The sequence below is a fragment of the Chiroxiphia lanceolata genome, chromosome 13 (assembly GCF_009829145.1).
Source record: "Chiroxiphia lanceolata isolate bChiLan1 chromosome 13, bChiLan1.pri, whole genome shotgun sequence".
In the NCBI taxonomy this organism is placed as follows: Eukaryota; Metazoa; Chordata; class Aves; order Passeriformes; family Pipridae; genus Chiroxiphia; species Chiroxiphia lanceolata.
The window spans coordinates 9,597,700-9,609,815 of NC_045649.1; the positions used below are offsets into that span (position 1 = coordinate 9,597,700).

At 44.2% G+C, this 12,116-nt stretch overlaps 2 protein-coding genes across 3 annotated transcripts; one reads left to right on the top strand and one right to left on the bottom strand.

Moving 5' to 3' along the window:
* Nucleotides 1–768: 768 nt before the first annotated feature.
* TERF2IP (TERF2 interacting protein) lies at nucleotides 769–2,644 on the bottom strand. The gene is made up of 3 exons (XM_032701204.1): nucleotides 2,106–2,644; nucleotides 1,928–2,004; nucleotides 769–1,346 (listed from the first exon to the last, which is right to left on the bottom strand). Exons 1-3 carry the CDS (start codon nucleotides 2,629–2,631, stop codon nucleotides 909–911), a joined length of 1,041 nt encoding a protein of 346 aa, XP_032557095.1. The 5' UTR covers nucleotides 2,632–2,644; the 3' UTR covers nucleotides 769–908.
* KARS1 (lysyl-tRNA synthetase 1) lies at nucleotides 2,541–12,069 on the top strand. Of its 2 annotated transcripts, XM_032701202.1 has the most exons (15): nucleotides 2,541–2,680; nucleotides 2,759–2,931; nucleotides 3,640–3,784; nucleotides 3,972–4,137; nucleotides 4,593–4,686; nucleotides 4,936–5,122; nucleotides 5,371–5,496; nucleotides 6,230–6,349; nucleotides 6,541–6,703; nucleotides 6,803–6,976; nucleotides 7,673–7,758; nucleotides 8,424–8,509; nucleotides 8,819–8,945; nucleotides 10,580–10,723; nucleotides 11,006–12,069. In XM_032701202.1, exons 2-15 carry the CDS (start codon nucleotides 2,864–2,866, stop codon nucleotides 11,090–11,092), a joined length of 1,773 nt encoding a protein of 590 aa, XP_032557093.1. In that variant the 5' UTR covers nucleotides 2,541–2,680; nucleotides 2,759–2,863; the 3' UTR covers nucleotides 11,093–12,069. The 2 variants fall into 2 exon arrangements, with proteins under 2 accessions (XP_032557093.1, XP_032557092.1); XM_032701201.1 differs by lacking the exons at nucleotides 2,541–2,680; nucleotides 2,759–2,931 and adding an exon at nucleotides 3,044–3,158.
* Nucleotides 12,070–12,116: the final 47 nt, after the last annotated feature.

Sequence of the window (12,116 nt, forward strand, 5' to 3'; positions counted from 1 at the left end):
TTATATGAATCCATTTATTTTTTAGTTGAAATAATTCTGTCTTTTATTTTTTTAGTTGAAATAATTCTGTCTTTTAGCTTTCAAACCTGAGAATAGTTGTACCCCATGAGTTTTCACAGTCCGTATGTGTGACAGTGGAATTCATGGTAAGGTTGAGATCCTAAAGACAAGGTAAGGACACAGATTCCATTGGTATAAATACTGGACTTGGAAGATAGGTTTATGGGAGTGGACTGAAGAAACCCATGGCACAATTGGAGATGCCATTCTCCCACCTCCAATGGGAATATGTAGCTCAAACCAGAACAACAGAATTATTTTTACCTGGTTTTAACAGTGTTCTAGAAGACAAGGAGAAAAAACTTGTGACCAGACTTGGGGAGGAGTGAAATGCCTACAAATACCTCTTCCTAAACATCTCTTTCACATGTAAATTGTGGATTCCCTTTAACACACATCTACAGATCACTTGCTACCTTAGCAATGTGGATATCTCCAGATTTATAGGATTCACTTCAAATGTGACCAGAGCACAATGTGCTAGAATTACCGAGTTTTTCAGATTGTGACTGTATATTAGCAATGGTGTTCTCTCTTAAACACAACTTAGGTGATACCTTAACTCTGGGCACTCTTAGTTAACTTGTCTCTCCTACTTCTACTATTGGACATGGCTCTGGAAGCTGGTGTACTTTTTCCAACTAGAATATATGGTCTGGTACATGTGTTACTTTGCCTGCATTAAGGAAGCTGCAACACTTCAACCTGTAGAGATAAAAATGGGCCTTTTATTAAAAAAAATTACTTTAAAGCATTGAAAGTTTATAATGTTGATCAAATTTTCCATCACATTTCTGAAATGACTCTAAAGTTCCTGCCACAGTCCTAGATCAGTCGTCCTCCTCTTGCTAACTCTTCCTAAATGCTATCCGCTTTGCTACATTTTCAGCTCCAAATTTGGCTATCAATTTATTTCTGACATGTTCATCATCCTTTTGCAATTCTAAATCATCCTCTCTGCTCCATACAGGGTACCCATCCAAGCGCTGCCCCATCTGCAGAAAGTCTGAAGTAGCCTCCACTTCACCACTGTTTTTCAGAAAGGCCTGTGTAACAGTGAACAGGTCCACACTGAACTTCTCCATGAACTGCTGCATAGTTTTTACTACTTCTCCCACCACACCAGAAGAACTAGTGCTTGTTGGTCTTTCTTCCCTTTGTAACTGAGTGTCAGGGAAAGCAGAGTCCTCCAGTCCAGATTTCAAATCAGATGCTGTTTCTCCTGGGGAATTTCCTCCTCCATCTTGTGTAGAAAGTTCTGAAACGTCCGAAGTGTCGCTTTCTGACTGAGAGTAAAAGAAGTGGAGTCACCAATTAGACATGGTATTTTCTGACCAGCTTTTTTTACTACTGCTACCAACTACCTTCCACTGTGACTCTGCAGTATATAAAAACCTCAGAAATTACTAAGCATAGTAAAATTCAATTACTGAAGTTAAGCTGTATGTGTTAATGAAGATACACTTGATCATAGAAAGGCATGAAATACAAGGGAGACTTTGAACAAACTGAGCATAAAAAGCAAAAGTGATGATGCAGCTGCAGGAACATTTTATGCCTGAGATGAAAGGATGACTTCTATTTGCCAGTGCAGGTTTTAACGTGACAACCCCATCACATAAACCTCCTCATGTTAACTTGGGCAGGGAACAAAGTTAAGAAAATCTGTGGCAGCAAGGCCCCGTGCATCACAAGCTGCGTAGCTGACAGCTCACAAGAAGCTCCCCTTTAGCCGCAGAAGGGATGTCACGGTGCAAAGGCATTTCACTTGTTTATGATGCGTAGCGATGCTGCCGCCTGTGACACCAGGAAGGGTCGGCCCCGAGCCGCTCGCGGCACCGCTGCTGCCCGGGCTGGCCCCACTCACCTCCGCGCTTTCGAACTCCTGGTTATTGGCCGCGAAGAGACCCGAGACCTGCGAGCTCTCCTCCGCCTGCAGGGGCTCTGCGGAAACACGCGGGCACCGTCAGCGGGGCCTCAGCGGGGCCCGGGCCCGCGCTCGGCCCCGCCACCCCCGCCCTGCCCGCCGTGTGCCCCCCGCTCACCCCCGAGCAGCGGCCGCAGGTGCCGCAGGAAGCGGTCGCGCATGGCCTGCCAGCTGTGCCGGGTCAGCCCGCTCCGCTCCAGCTCCATCCACAGCGCCCGCCCGCCCGCCCGCGCCGCGCCCCCGTCGCGCACCGCCCGCAGCAGCGCCGCGTCCTCCGCCTCCGTGAAGGCCAGGCGGCCGCGCGAGGCGGTGGCGGCGGCGGCGGCGGCGGGGGGCGGCGCAGGCAGCACGAAGGGCTCCAGCGGCAGCCGCTCGTTGCGCTCCACGCACTCCGTCACGTACTCGGTGGAGACGGCCCCGCCGGGAGCCGCCTCGCCGGGCTCCGCCAGGAGCACGGCCCCGGGCTCCTGCACGCGGCACAGCCGCCCGCCGCCCGCCAGCACCAGCGGCGCCAGGCGCAGCTTGGCCGCCCCGGGCCGCACGTAGAACCGCATCGGGCGCCCGTCGTCCCACAGGAACAGCGACCGGGACCGCGCCGCCCCCGCCGCGGCGCCCGCCATCGCCGCCTCGCGCCCGCCCGCCATCAGTGCCTCGGGCCCGCCCATCGCCAACACTCCCCGCGCCCGCCCATCGCCATCGCCATCACCGCCCCCAACCCGCCCATCGTCAACTCTCCCCGCGCCCATCGCCATCACCACCTCGTGCCCAGCCCCATCACCGCCCCCAGCCCGCCCCCATCACCGCCCCGTGCCCGCCCATTGCCATTATCCCGCGCGCAGGGGCGGGAGGCCGGGAAGGCGGTGCTGGCAGCGGGAGATGGCGGCGGCGGCAGCGGCGGAGCGCGCGTGCGAGGCGGCGGACACCGAGTCGCACCTGAGCAAAAAGTGAGGGTGGGCGGGCAGGCGGGGCCGGGCCGGGGAGGTGAAGTTGAAGGTGAAAGTGAGGCGAGGCGAGGCGAGGCGAGGCGAGTGTCCGGCTGACCCGGTGCGTGTCTCCGCCAAGGCACCCGGCGGAGCCCCATGCTGAGCCCCGTCGCCGCGCGGCTCCGCGGCTGGGCCTGGAGGGCCGCGCCCGCGCTCCGATGGCGGCAGGCGCTTCATGACCGAAGCAGGTCGGTGCTTTGCGTCTGGCTCGGACCAGTTCTGTCCTCACGGAGTCCCGGACGGCGGGGTCGGGAGCGCGGCAGGAGCCTGAGTGCCCTGGGGAAACGGGCCGGACCGCGAAGGCGGCTTCGGGAACCTTCCGTTCGCCTGACCTCTTGCAGTGGGGACCTTGCCTTGTTTCACTTTCACGCTGCGTGGGGCTACCAGGCTTATTGTAGTAAAATGGGTGTGGAATGCCCCTGGACGCTTAGGCGTTGTCTCTACTGTTTAATTTCGCTTTCACTTTCCCTGAGTATTTTTATCGTAGGATATGAAGTAAAAGAGTTCAAAGAATAAAATGTTTAAACGTGCTTAAGCATTATCTTGACTTTTGGGCAGATTAAGAGAAGTGACAAGGTTATTTGGCAGGATTCTGCCAAAATCTTACTGTGTAAATGTTTCCCTGTAGAAGTATCGGGGTACCTGCTACATCTGGTTTCTCTTTTGCAGTGAGCTGAAGAGACGTTTAAAGGCTGAGAGAAAAATAGCTGAAAAAGAGGCAAAGCAGAAAGAGCAAAGTGAAAAGGATTCAAATAAGCCTTCCTTGACTTCTGAGAATAATGCTGGAGCTGATGAGGAAAGCTTAGATCCAAATGTGAGCATCTAGCCTTGTGCTTATTGCTGTTCTGTGAATAAATCTTATTGACTTAAATTTTATTTTTTTCTTCGTGAGTAACAAAATGGCTTTTCCGGTATAAGGGCAGCTGCATTTTGATTTGCACCCTGTAACATATTTTCAGATTCTAATAAAATCGTTTGGTTTTGTTTGTTTCTGGTGACAGCAATACTTCAAGATTCGTAGCCATGCAATCCAGCAGCTGAAGGGCACCAGTGAAGATCCCTATCCCCACAAGTTCCATGTGGACTTATCTCTCTCAGATTTTATAGACAAGTACAGTCACTTGCAGCCAGGAGATCACCTGAAAGACATTACAGTGAGAGTGGCAGGTAAAGGCTTATGTGGGATACAGAAATATGTAAAGTCTTAGCTGCTTTTATTGATGGGTTGGTCTCTTTTTGAATTTTGCTGATCCTCAGTTGTGAAGTCTGTAGCAATGTTAAACGATTTGGGACATGTCCCTTCAGACTGAGTGGACCTGTGCAGCATCCCTTACAACTAGATCAGATTGTAATGTGGGCTTCAGGACCCAAAGTGCATATGGTATTAACTTTGAGACTTAACTGCTTCTCTTTCACAGTCAGCAACAGTTTTGCTCTGCCTGGGCTTTCAGGATCATACCTGAAGCTCTCATGGCATAGGATTGGATTCAGTGGCAGTACTCCTGCTCTGCTCAGTGCAGAGATGATGATTCTTTGTCTAAGTGATAATTCTGTGGCTTTTGTCCCTGTTTCCTTTCTGCTGGGGACACTTTTCCTGATGTTCTGCATGCTTTGATATTTAGGTCGAATCCATGCAAAGCGTGCCTCTGGAGGGAAACTGATTTTCTATGATCTTCGTGGTGAAGGAGTCAAGCTGCAGATCATGGCAAATTCCAGGTAAGGAGAGGTATTCCCAGTAGCATTCTATACAGCACTGTATTTTGGGGCCTAGAGATCTGTATTTGAATACTCTATTTCGTCTATGGGTTGGCTTAGGCAACCAGATAACGTTATGCTTAGGATGTTGTGTTTGTCTTCCCTGTTGAGTAAACTTTTTTTGAGGGATTTGGTCTTGGGAGAGACTTGAGGACAGTTTGGAAGATTGAATTTTAAACAAACCTGCTTACATTTGTTTTGTAATTACAGCTTCTACAAATCCGAGGAAGAGTATTTCCTTGTTAACAACAAGCTACGTCGTGGGGACATTATTGGTGTAGAGGGGAATCCTGGGAAAACAAAGAAAGGGGAACTGAGTATTATTCCTTATGAAATCACTCTGTTGTCTCCATGCCTGCACATGTTGCCTCATCTTCATTTTGGTCTCAAAGATAAGGTACTTGTCATACCTGCCAGTCTTGGAGGCAATTTGACAGATCACAGAAGGGTTTGGGTTGGAAGGGACCTTAAAGATCATTTAATTCCCACACCCCTGCCCTGGGCAGGAATGCCACAGACAGGACTGAATGGATGACCTTTGGTACCTGTTCATGTTGTCGGTCAACAAAGGAACATTAGTTTTGGTTTGATATTTTTTCCATAACGTTTTATGTAGCTTGTTCTAAGGGTATGTGTTCTTTTCAGGAAACTAGGTATCGTCAGCGATATTTGGATTTAATTCTTAATGATTATGTGAGGCAGAAATTTATAACCCGTGCAAAGATCATCACTTATCTTCGGCATTTTCTAGATGAGTTGGGCTTCCTTGAGGTAAGGCTTCAGTGTTTATTTCTCTTCCAATACTAGAAGTGTTTAGAGTTTCTCAGCTTCAAGGGTGCTTTATATTCAGGCTCATATGCAAAGTACTTACAGAGGTAATATAATTACCTTGGCATGATGTGTTTTATCAGTTTAATGTAACGGGAGCCATTCCTTTCTTCTCTTTTTAAAGTTAAGACTATTCATCAGTTGGTGAGGTTATGACTTGGGAAACTTTTATCAATGTAGTACTCCAAACTACTGCTGTTTTTATCTTATTACAGTACAATAAGTGGAAACATCTTTGAAATGGTGTTTTGCTGCTGGAGATAAAAGCAGGGATTACTTCCTGTGGGTAAAATTGGATTGCCCTGACCCATGTGCAGGAGCTTTCACTTGGCTTTGTTGAACTTCATTTTCTGCAGTGTAGAGAGAGAGGATTTTGTGGTAATGTCATGGTGCTGTTCCTGGCTTTGGTAACAGCAGGTTCATGTTTGTAGTTAATACGAATGGCTCTTGGTAGCAACAGATCAATTATATAATTTGTTTTTACTGACTACATGAAAGAAATGCACTTCAGAATTGTTTGACTATATTTTTCATATATTTCATATAGTGAAATGTCAATAAGTGAAGTACAAAGATTTTTCATCAAAACTAGGTGCGTTTGTTTGCTTGATCTGTGCAGTTCTGTTTTGGAAACAGATTTGATGAAAACAGGACAATTTTTGTTGTTATTTTACAGATTGAAACTCCTATGATGAATATAATTCCAGGCGGAGCTGTGGCAAAACCATTTATCACATACCACAATGAATTGGATATGAATTTGTATATGAGAATTGCTCCAGAGCTTTACCATAAGGTAGAATGCAAGCCTCTCATGGCTAAGCCTGTATTCTTCAAACTGTTTTAAAAAAGTAAATGTAGTGCGAATGAGAGTTATTCTTGAAGAAAGATGGACTTGTCTCATTGTGCTGCAGTTGTGTGTGTTCGAGCTCTCTTTAAGGTCTTTTGAAAAAGTCAGTATATTTACTACAATTCCATTTTGTTTAGATGTTGGTGGTTGGGGGTCTGGACAGAGTATATGAAATTGGGCGTCAGTTCCGGAATGAAGGAATCGATTTGACCCACAATCCTGAGTTCACAACTTGTGAATTCTACATGGCTTATGCAGACTACCATGACTTGATGGACATTACAGAGAAGTTGCTTTCAGGTGATGTATGCAGTATTAATAACAAAAGAGGAAGAATCTCTGGAAGAATTGCTTATTATGTGGCATACTCTTCTTCTAAACTCGAGGTTCCTTTTGTAGGGATGGTGAAACATATTACTGGGAGTTACAAGATCACTTATCATCCAGACGGTCCAGATGGACAGGCGTACGAGATAGATTTTACCCCTCCCTTCCGGCGAATCAGCATGGTGTATGATCTGGAAAAGGCCCTGGGAGTGAAATTTCCACCGACTGAGTGTTTTGAAACTGAAGGTTAGATGCTGAATGTGAATGTCCTATAATTCTTCATTGACAGAAAGTAGGCAAAAGAGGTAGGAAGTTCTCAGCCTGCAGTTTGTCAGCTGCATTTTTGAGGTAGTGCTAATGCATGGGATTACTTCTCTGTGGTTTTCTCAGTTTACCCAAGAATCCAGAAAGAAGCCTTAATACCTTGCAGTCTTTGGCAGGATCTGACTCTTTTTGACTCTTCCTTTGTTGGGTATATGTGAAAGGATGTACTCAAGAGGTGTGATGTGGGGAGTTCCTGATCTGTTGAAGAGATCCAGCTTTTTACTTCTTATTTCTTCTGTCTTTTGTACAGTTGAGTTTCTGTGCCTGCAATCGTAGCTTAGGTGTATGATTATTAGGGACTTTCTTCAAAATGTACTTATGTGCTATTTTATTCCTGGAATCAATAGACATAAGAAAACAAATTCATACACTTCTTAGTGATTTTTTTGTCCACAGTCATATGGTGGTATCAAATTTCTGAAGTATAACATAACTTATATTTTACTGTAAATTATTAAAGCAAGACACTATTTTTCTAGATTGACATTTAAGCCCATGGTTTTCCATGATGTTTACCATTAAGATCTTCTAAATCACTCTAAAACATGTTGAAGGATCTAGTAAGAACAAAAAATGATTGCTGGGGTGGCTTTTCTAATTTTTTGTTTACAATTTCAGAAACTCGCAAGTTCTTTGATAATCTTTGTGCAGAGAGAGACATTGAATGTCCACCTCCCAGGACAACAGCCAGGCTTCTTGACAAAGTAAGTAAGGGTGCTGTTTTTATAATCCTAATGTCTTTGAGGGTTTATCTGTATCAACAGAAGCCTCTTAAGAGAAGAAGTTTAGCTGGGAAACTGTGCCAAAGTGCATTTCAGCTATTGCTGTATTAGAGTGAGAAAACTTGCTGTGTCAAAATCTTCTTTTGTGTTGTCTACACTAAAATGTAGTTTACTTATGTCTGCTTAATTTGAGTGCTAGAGAATTTTGGTTTGATAGCTGGTGTCTTTTGGTTAAAGCAGATCTGCTTTATCTCATGTCATTTTGTCTGCGAGATGTGTGTATCATCACCAAACAGGTAGGCTTAGCATGTAGTTCTGTCAGCTGTACCCAAACATTGTCTGATAGCTGTTCTTCTGATGCTTTTCTTTTTGGCCTTTGCTGTAACATGCAAAGTGAATTATTATACAGTTTTAGCTATGTCATTTTTCTTACCTGACTAGGACACACATTCTCTGTTAATGAAGACATTACCGTGATCAGAAATTATTACTTGGGAAACTCTTTGAATTTATGGTACCACCTTCAGTAGCAAAGGGAAGAAATCAGGATGCTTTGTGAAGGCAGTGCTGGGAAAGTGATATTGTTTTTGTACTCTATGTAATTTGTTTTTGTACTCTATGTAATTGTTTCACTTTTGTTTTCCCAGTTAGTTGGTGAATTCCTGGAAGTCACATGTATCAACCCTACATTCATCTGTGATCACCCACAGGTCATGAGTCCTCTTGCCAAATGGTAAGAGTATGAGTCACAGTCAGTATGTAATTCTTTTAAATGCTCTACTCCTATTTTATAAAAAAGAAAAAAAAAAGAAGTCACATATGTGAAAACAGAGATTTTGATGTTGTGTGCTAATTTGTGAATTCTGACACAAATCAAAGTTGGTTCCTGAGCTGTGAAACCCATCATCCAGGGAAAAAGCATGTCAAAGTTTTGACAGCTGTTAATGCCAAGTGTGCACAGTCCCCCATAGTAATACATGTGCTCTTTGCTTCAATAAATACGTTAATTTTAAGGTTTGGCTGTTTTGCCTTCTTCACACAGGCATCGCTCCCGTCCAGGACTGACCGAACGCTTCGAACTCTTTGTGATGAAGAAGGAAGTGTGCAATGCATACACAGAGCTCAACGATCCCATCCGACAACGGCAGCTCTTTGAGGATCAGGCCAAGGTATGATGTCTTGCTGATGGTGAATCAATGATACAGATGTGTAAGCAAAGAGTATTTCCTATGGCTCCTCCAAATCAGTCATTGGTACCTACTGCTGAAAAGAGTTACTGCTTTGAGGGGAGTGTTGCTCACTCAAGTGAAAGCCTGTCATTAAAATTCAATTCCTCTTAAAGGAACCTTGCTCTCTAAAGTAAGGAGCCTTACTCTCTAAGGTAAACAAGTCCAAACATTGCTGTTGATTAGGTTTTTTTAGTGCAACTTTGTTTTGGAATATTTTCCCTTTTATTCTACCTAAAGTACTAATCTGGAAAAACACAAATGTGCAAAGTGTTTTCTGTGTCTTGCCTAGGTTGAAAGTTATTTTTCCCCAACTAAGTATTTACATAGTCATACAACATTATACTTTAAGTTCTTAAGTAAATTTTCATGTCCAGTAAGAGTTTGAATGCTGTTTAAGAAATAGCTTAATGTCCTGAACTGAGTTATTAATATTTTAAGTTGACTCACAGAACGGAGCTGCAGATTGGAAATTATTAGCTTGCAAATTTATGTTGCTAGGTTTCTCTAAATAATAGGCCTCTTAAAGGAGTGACTGAAACTCATTTTGTTATTACTTAGGTATACACAGCCATGAATGCATGCTTGTCCCCAAATGATTGAGGTCAGATGATGTGGTTTGCAGAAACAAAGCTGTCCTTTATATTGTCTCTAATTGCTTCACAGTGCCTGAGAGGATTAAACAATTGTCAGAGTCGGTAAAATAGACTTATGTTAACTTACTTACTTGATAGTAAATTTCAAAATGTTCAGTCAGAATGAATAATACTACAGATGCCTGTTATGTTTCATCTGTTGTATGTACATTTACTGTAGCTGTCTCATGATTATAGTTAGACTTTGCAGATATAGGACTATATGTATTGAATGAAAATTTGCCTGAAAATTTAATGTTAAGGTGGAGAATGACAGTTTGCATTTCAAGCTTTCAGGCAGAAAAGTTTGCTCTAAGTCTTTTGCAAAGTCTTCCTTGAAACTGGGCAAAAATGTTTGCTGTTGTTTTGACATGTTTGGCATTTTCTAAATTTGAGACGGCTAGTCTGCTTTTTTGTTATTATGACTTTTGTCACTTGGAGGCTGTCAGGGCATTAGTCACTATCTCAGTGTAGGGTTTTTTAATTTTTCTAAGTGAGAGGAAAAAGGCAGTCCCTAAATTACGTTTCATGGAGCAGCTACTGATGATTCAAACAGTTATGCTTCTTAGTTGTTTCTGAAAAAATTAAAGGAGGGGTTGCAAGCAATAAAGAACCTGGGAAGCTTTTAAAAGCAATTAATTCCGCTGTCATCTGCTGCTGTATGGCTTTGAAGATGGCTTTTACTGAAGAGCCTGGGCCTTTGCCAAGAAAGGAAACTGACAGGTGGGAAAGGAACGGAGCCTGGAGCTGTTTTGGGAGCACCTGTCCAAGTGACCCCCACAGTTGTCCAGTTCCTTCATTTGTTACTCCACAGCTGTCCAGGGCTTAGGTTTCATCAGCTCCATGGCTGCTACAAATACTAGTATTCCTCTTTTTTGGTAGAAGAAGTGGTGCTATCTAGCTCTGTACAATCCACCTTTTACTATTAACTTCCTCATTTAGGCAAAAGCTGCAGGTGATGATGAAGCCATGTTTATTGATGAAAACTTCTGCACTGCACTGGAGTACGGCCTTCCTCCTACAGCCGGCTGGGGCATGGGAATTGATCGCTTGACCATGTTCCTTACAGACTCCAATAACATCAAGGTAAGCGTTGGCAGTGGCAGTGCCCAACTGCAGGCTTTTCAGGGAGCAGGGAATGGCATTCTGCGAAGCTGGCCACCTCCTCAACAGTGACACAACAGTGCAGCCGTGTCAGAGGCCTGGAGACCAGTGACAGGCAGTGCAGCCGTGTCAGAGGCCTGGAGAAGCACAGTCCCCCTAGGAAAAGCTCCTTCACTGTGCCTTCTCAGCTCTGGGGAGGCTGAGCTGGGCTGGGGCTGTTCTCATGAGACCTGTGCGCGGTGCTGATGCTGTCACTGTCCACAGGAGGTGCTGCTCTTCCCTGCCATGAAGCCGGAGGACAACAAGAAGGAGGCACAGCCTGAGCCCCCTGCCGAGGGCACCTCCGTGTGAGGCTCCAGACCGCCGCAGGCACCTCCGTGTGAGCGCGGGGTGGCACGAACATAAATAAAGGCAACGCTCTTTGCACCCTGAAAAAGGTTGTTAATCCTGTTATATGCTTTTGCTTAATTTACCTGAGAAACTTGCCTGATATTAATGTTGTTGACATTTTTCCTTGTCTGGGAAATTTGCCTGAGAATCCTATAACTTTTAAGGTAAGACACATAGTTTGAAGATGTTTTTGTATTGCTTAAAAGTGGTAACCAATCAGAAACCAGCCTCCAAGGCTGTGAGACTACCCAACCAAGAACAAAGAACAGAAGAATCAGTTTCATGAGTTGGAAATGAGACAACTGAAAGGGAACTGTTAAACACTATCTGCTAAATCTTTTATATTCCAAATTAAGTTTGAATTTATTAGTATAAGTTTTTTAAAGATTTTAATTTTTCTACTAACACTTTAATAGAAAACATTTAATAAAGAACTAACATAGAGTTATGTTAGGCTAAAGTTATGTGTACAAGAACCTTTGATTTTGCTTAACTTGCTGAGAATTTTCTAAATTTTAGATAATAGGAACTGGGAAAGGAACATAACTTTTGCAAATAGATAGCATGTATCTTCGAACTGACAAGTAACCAGTCAACTTCCAGCATTGAAGTAATTTGAAAGGCTGTGAAACAAGTCATTTGAAACGAAAAGATACAAGGAGTACAACGGAATTATTTATGGACTAAAAAGATGTATTTCTAAGAGACTGTAAATGTAATTAAATAAAAGGACGCTAGATGGGAGCAGAGACCGTGAAATAATTACAGCGATAAATATAGCGTGGGCGTGGACTAGGCGGGATTTAACATGACTGTGTAATGACTTGTGAAAAGAGAGGGTTTTTGCTTTTGTGATGTTGTCGGAGCACTTAAGGGCGCGTTTATCCGCGGTGCACCCCAGTACTGTCAATAAAGGACGGCTGCTCAACACTGACAAAGTTCCGGCCTTGGGGTCAATCTTTGTTTCGCCCCCCCCCGTCTGTGC

Bases quoted from the DNA above. Each gene is read 5' to 3' on its own strand.
- TERF2IP (XM_032701204.1), bottom strand. From the start codon at position 2,631: ATGGCGGGCGGGCGCGAGGCGGCGATGGCGGGCGCCGCGGCGGGGGCG. The intron at 2,005-2,105 runs GTGAGCGGGGGG...GTGTTTCCGCAG, and splicing joins CCTGCGGCCGCTGCTCGGGG to AGCCCCTGCAGGCGGAGGAG. The intron at 1,347-1,927 runs GTGAGTGGGGCC...TTTTACTCTCAG, and splicing joins AGGAGTTCGAAAGCGCGGAG to TCAGAAAGCGACACTTCGGA.
- KARS1 (XM_032701201.1), top strand. From the start codon at position 3,067: ATGCTGAGCCCCGTCGCCGCGCGGCTCCGCGGCTGGGCCTGGAGGGCC. The intron at 3,159-3,639 runs GTCGGTGCTTTG...TCTCTTTTGCAG, and splicing joins GCGCTTCATGACCGAAGCAG to TGAGCTGAAGAGACGTTTAA. The intron at 4,138-4,592 runs GTAAAGGCTTAT...TTTGATATTTAG, and splicing joins CATTACAGTGAGAGTGGCAG to GTCGAATCCATGCAAAGCGT.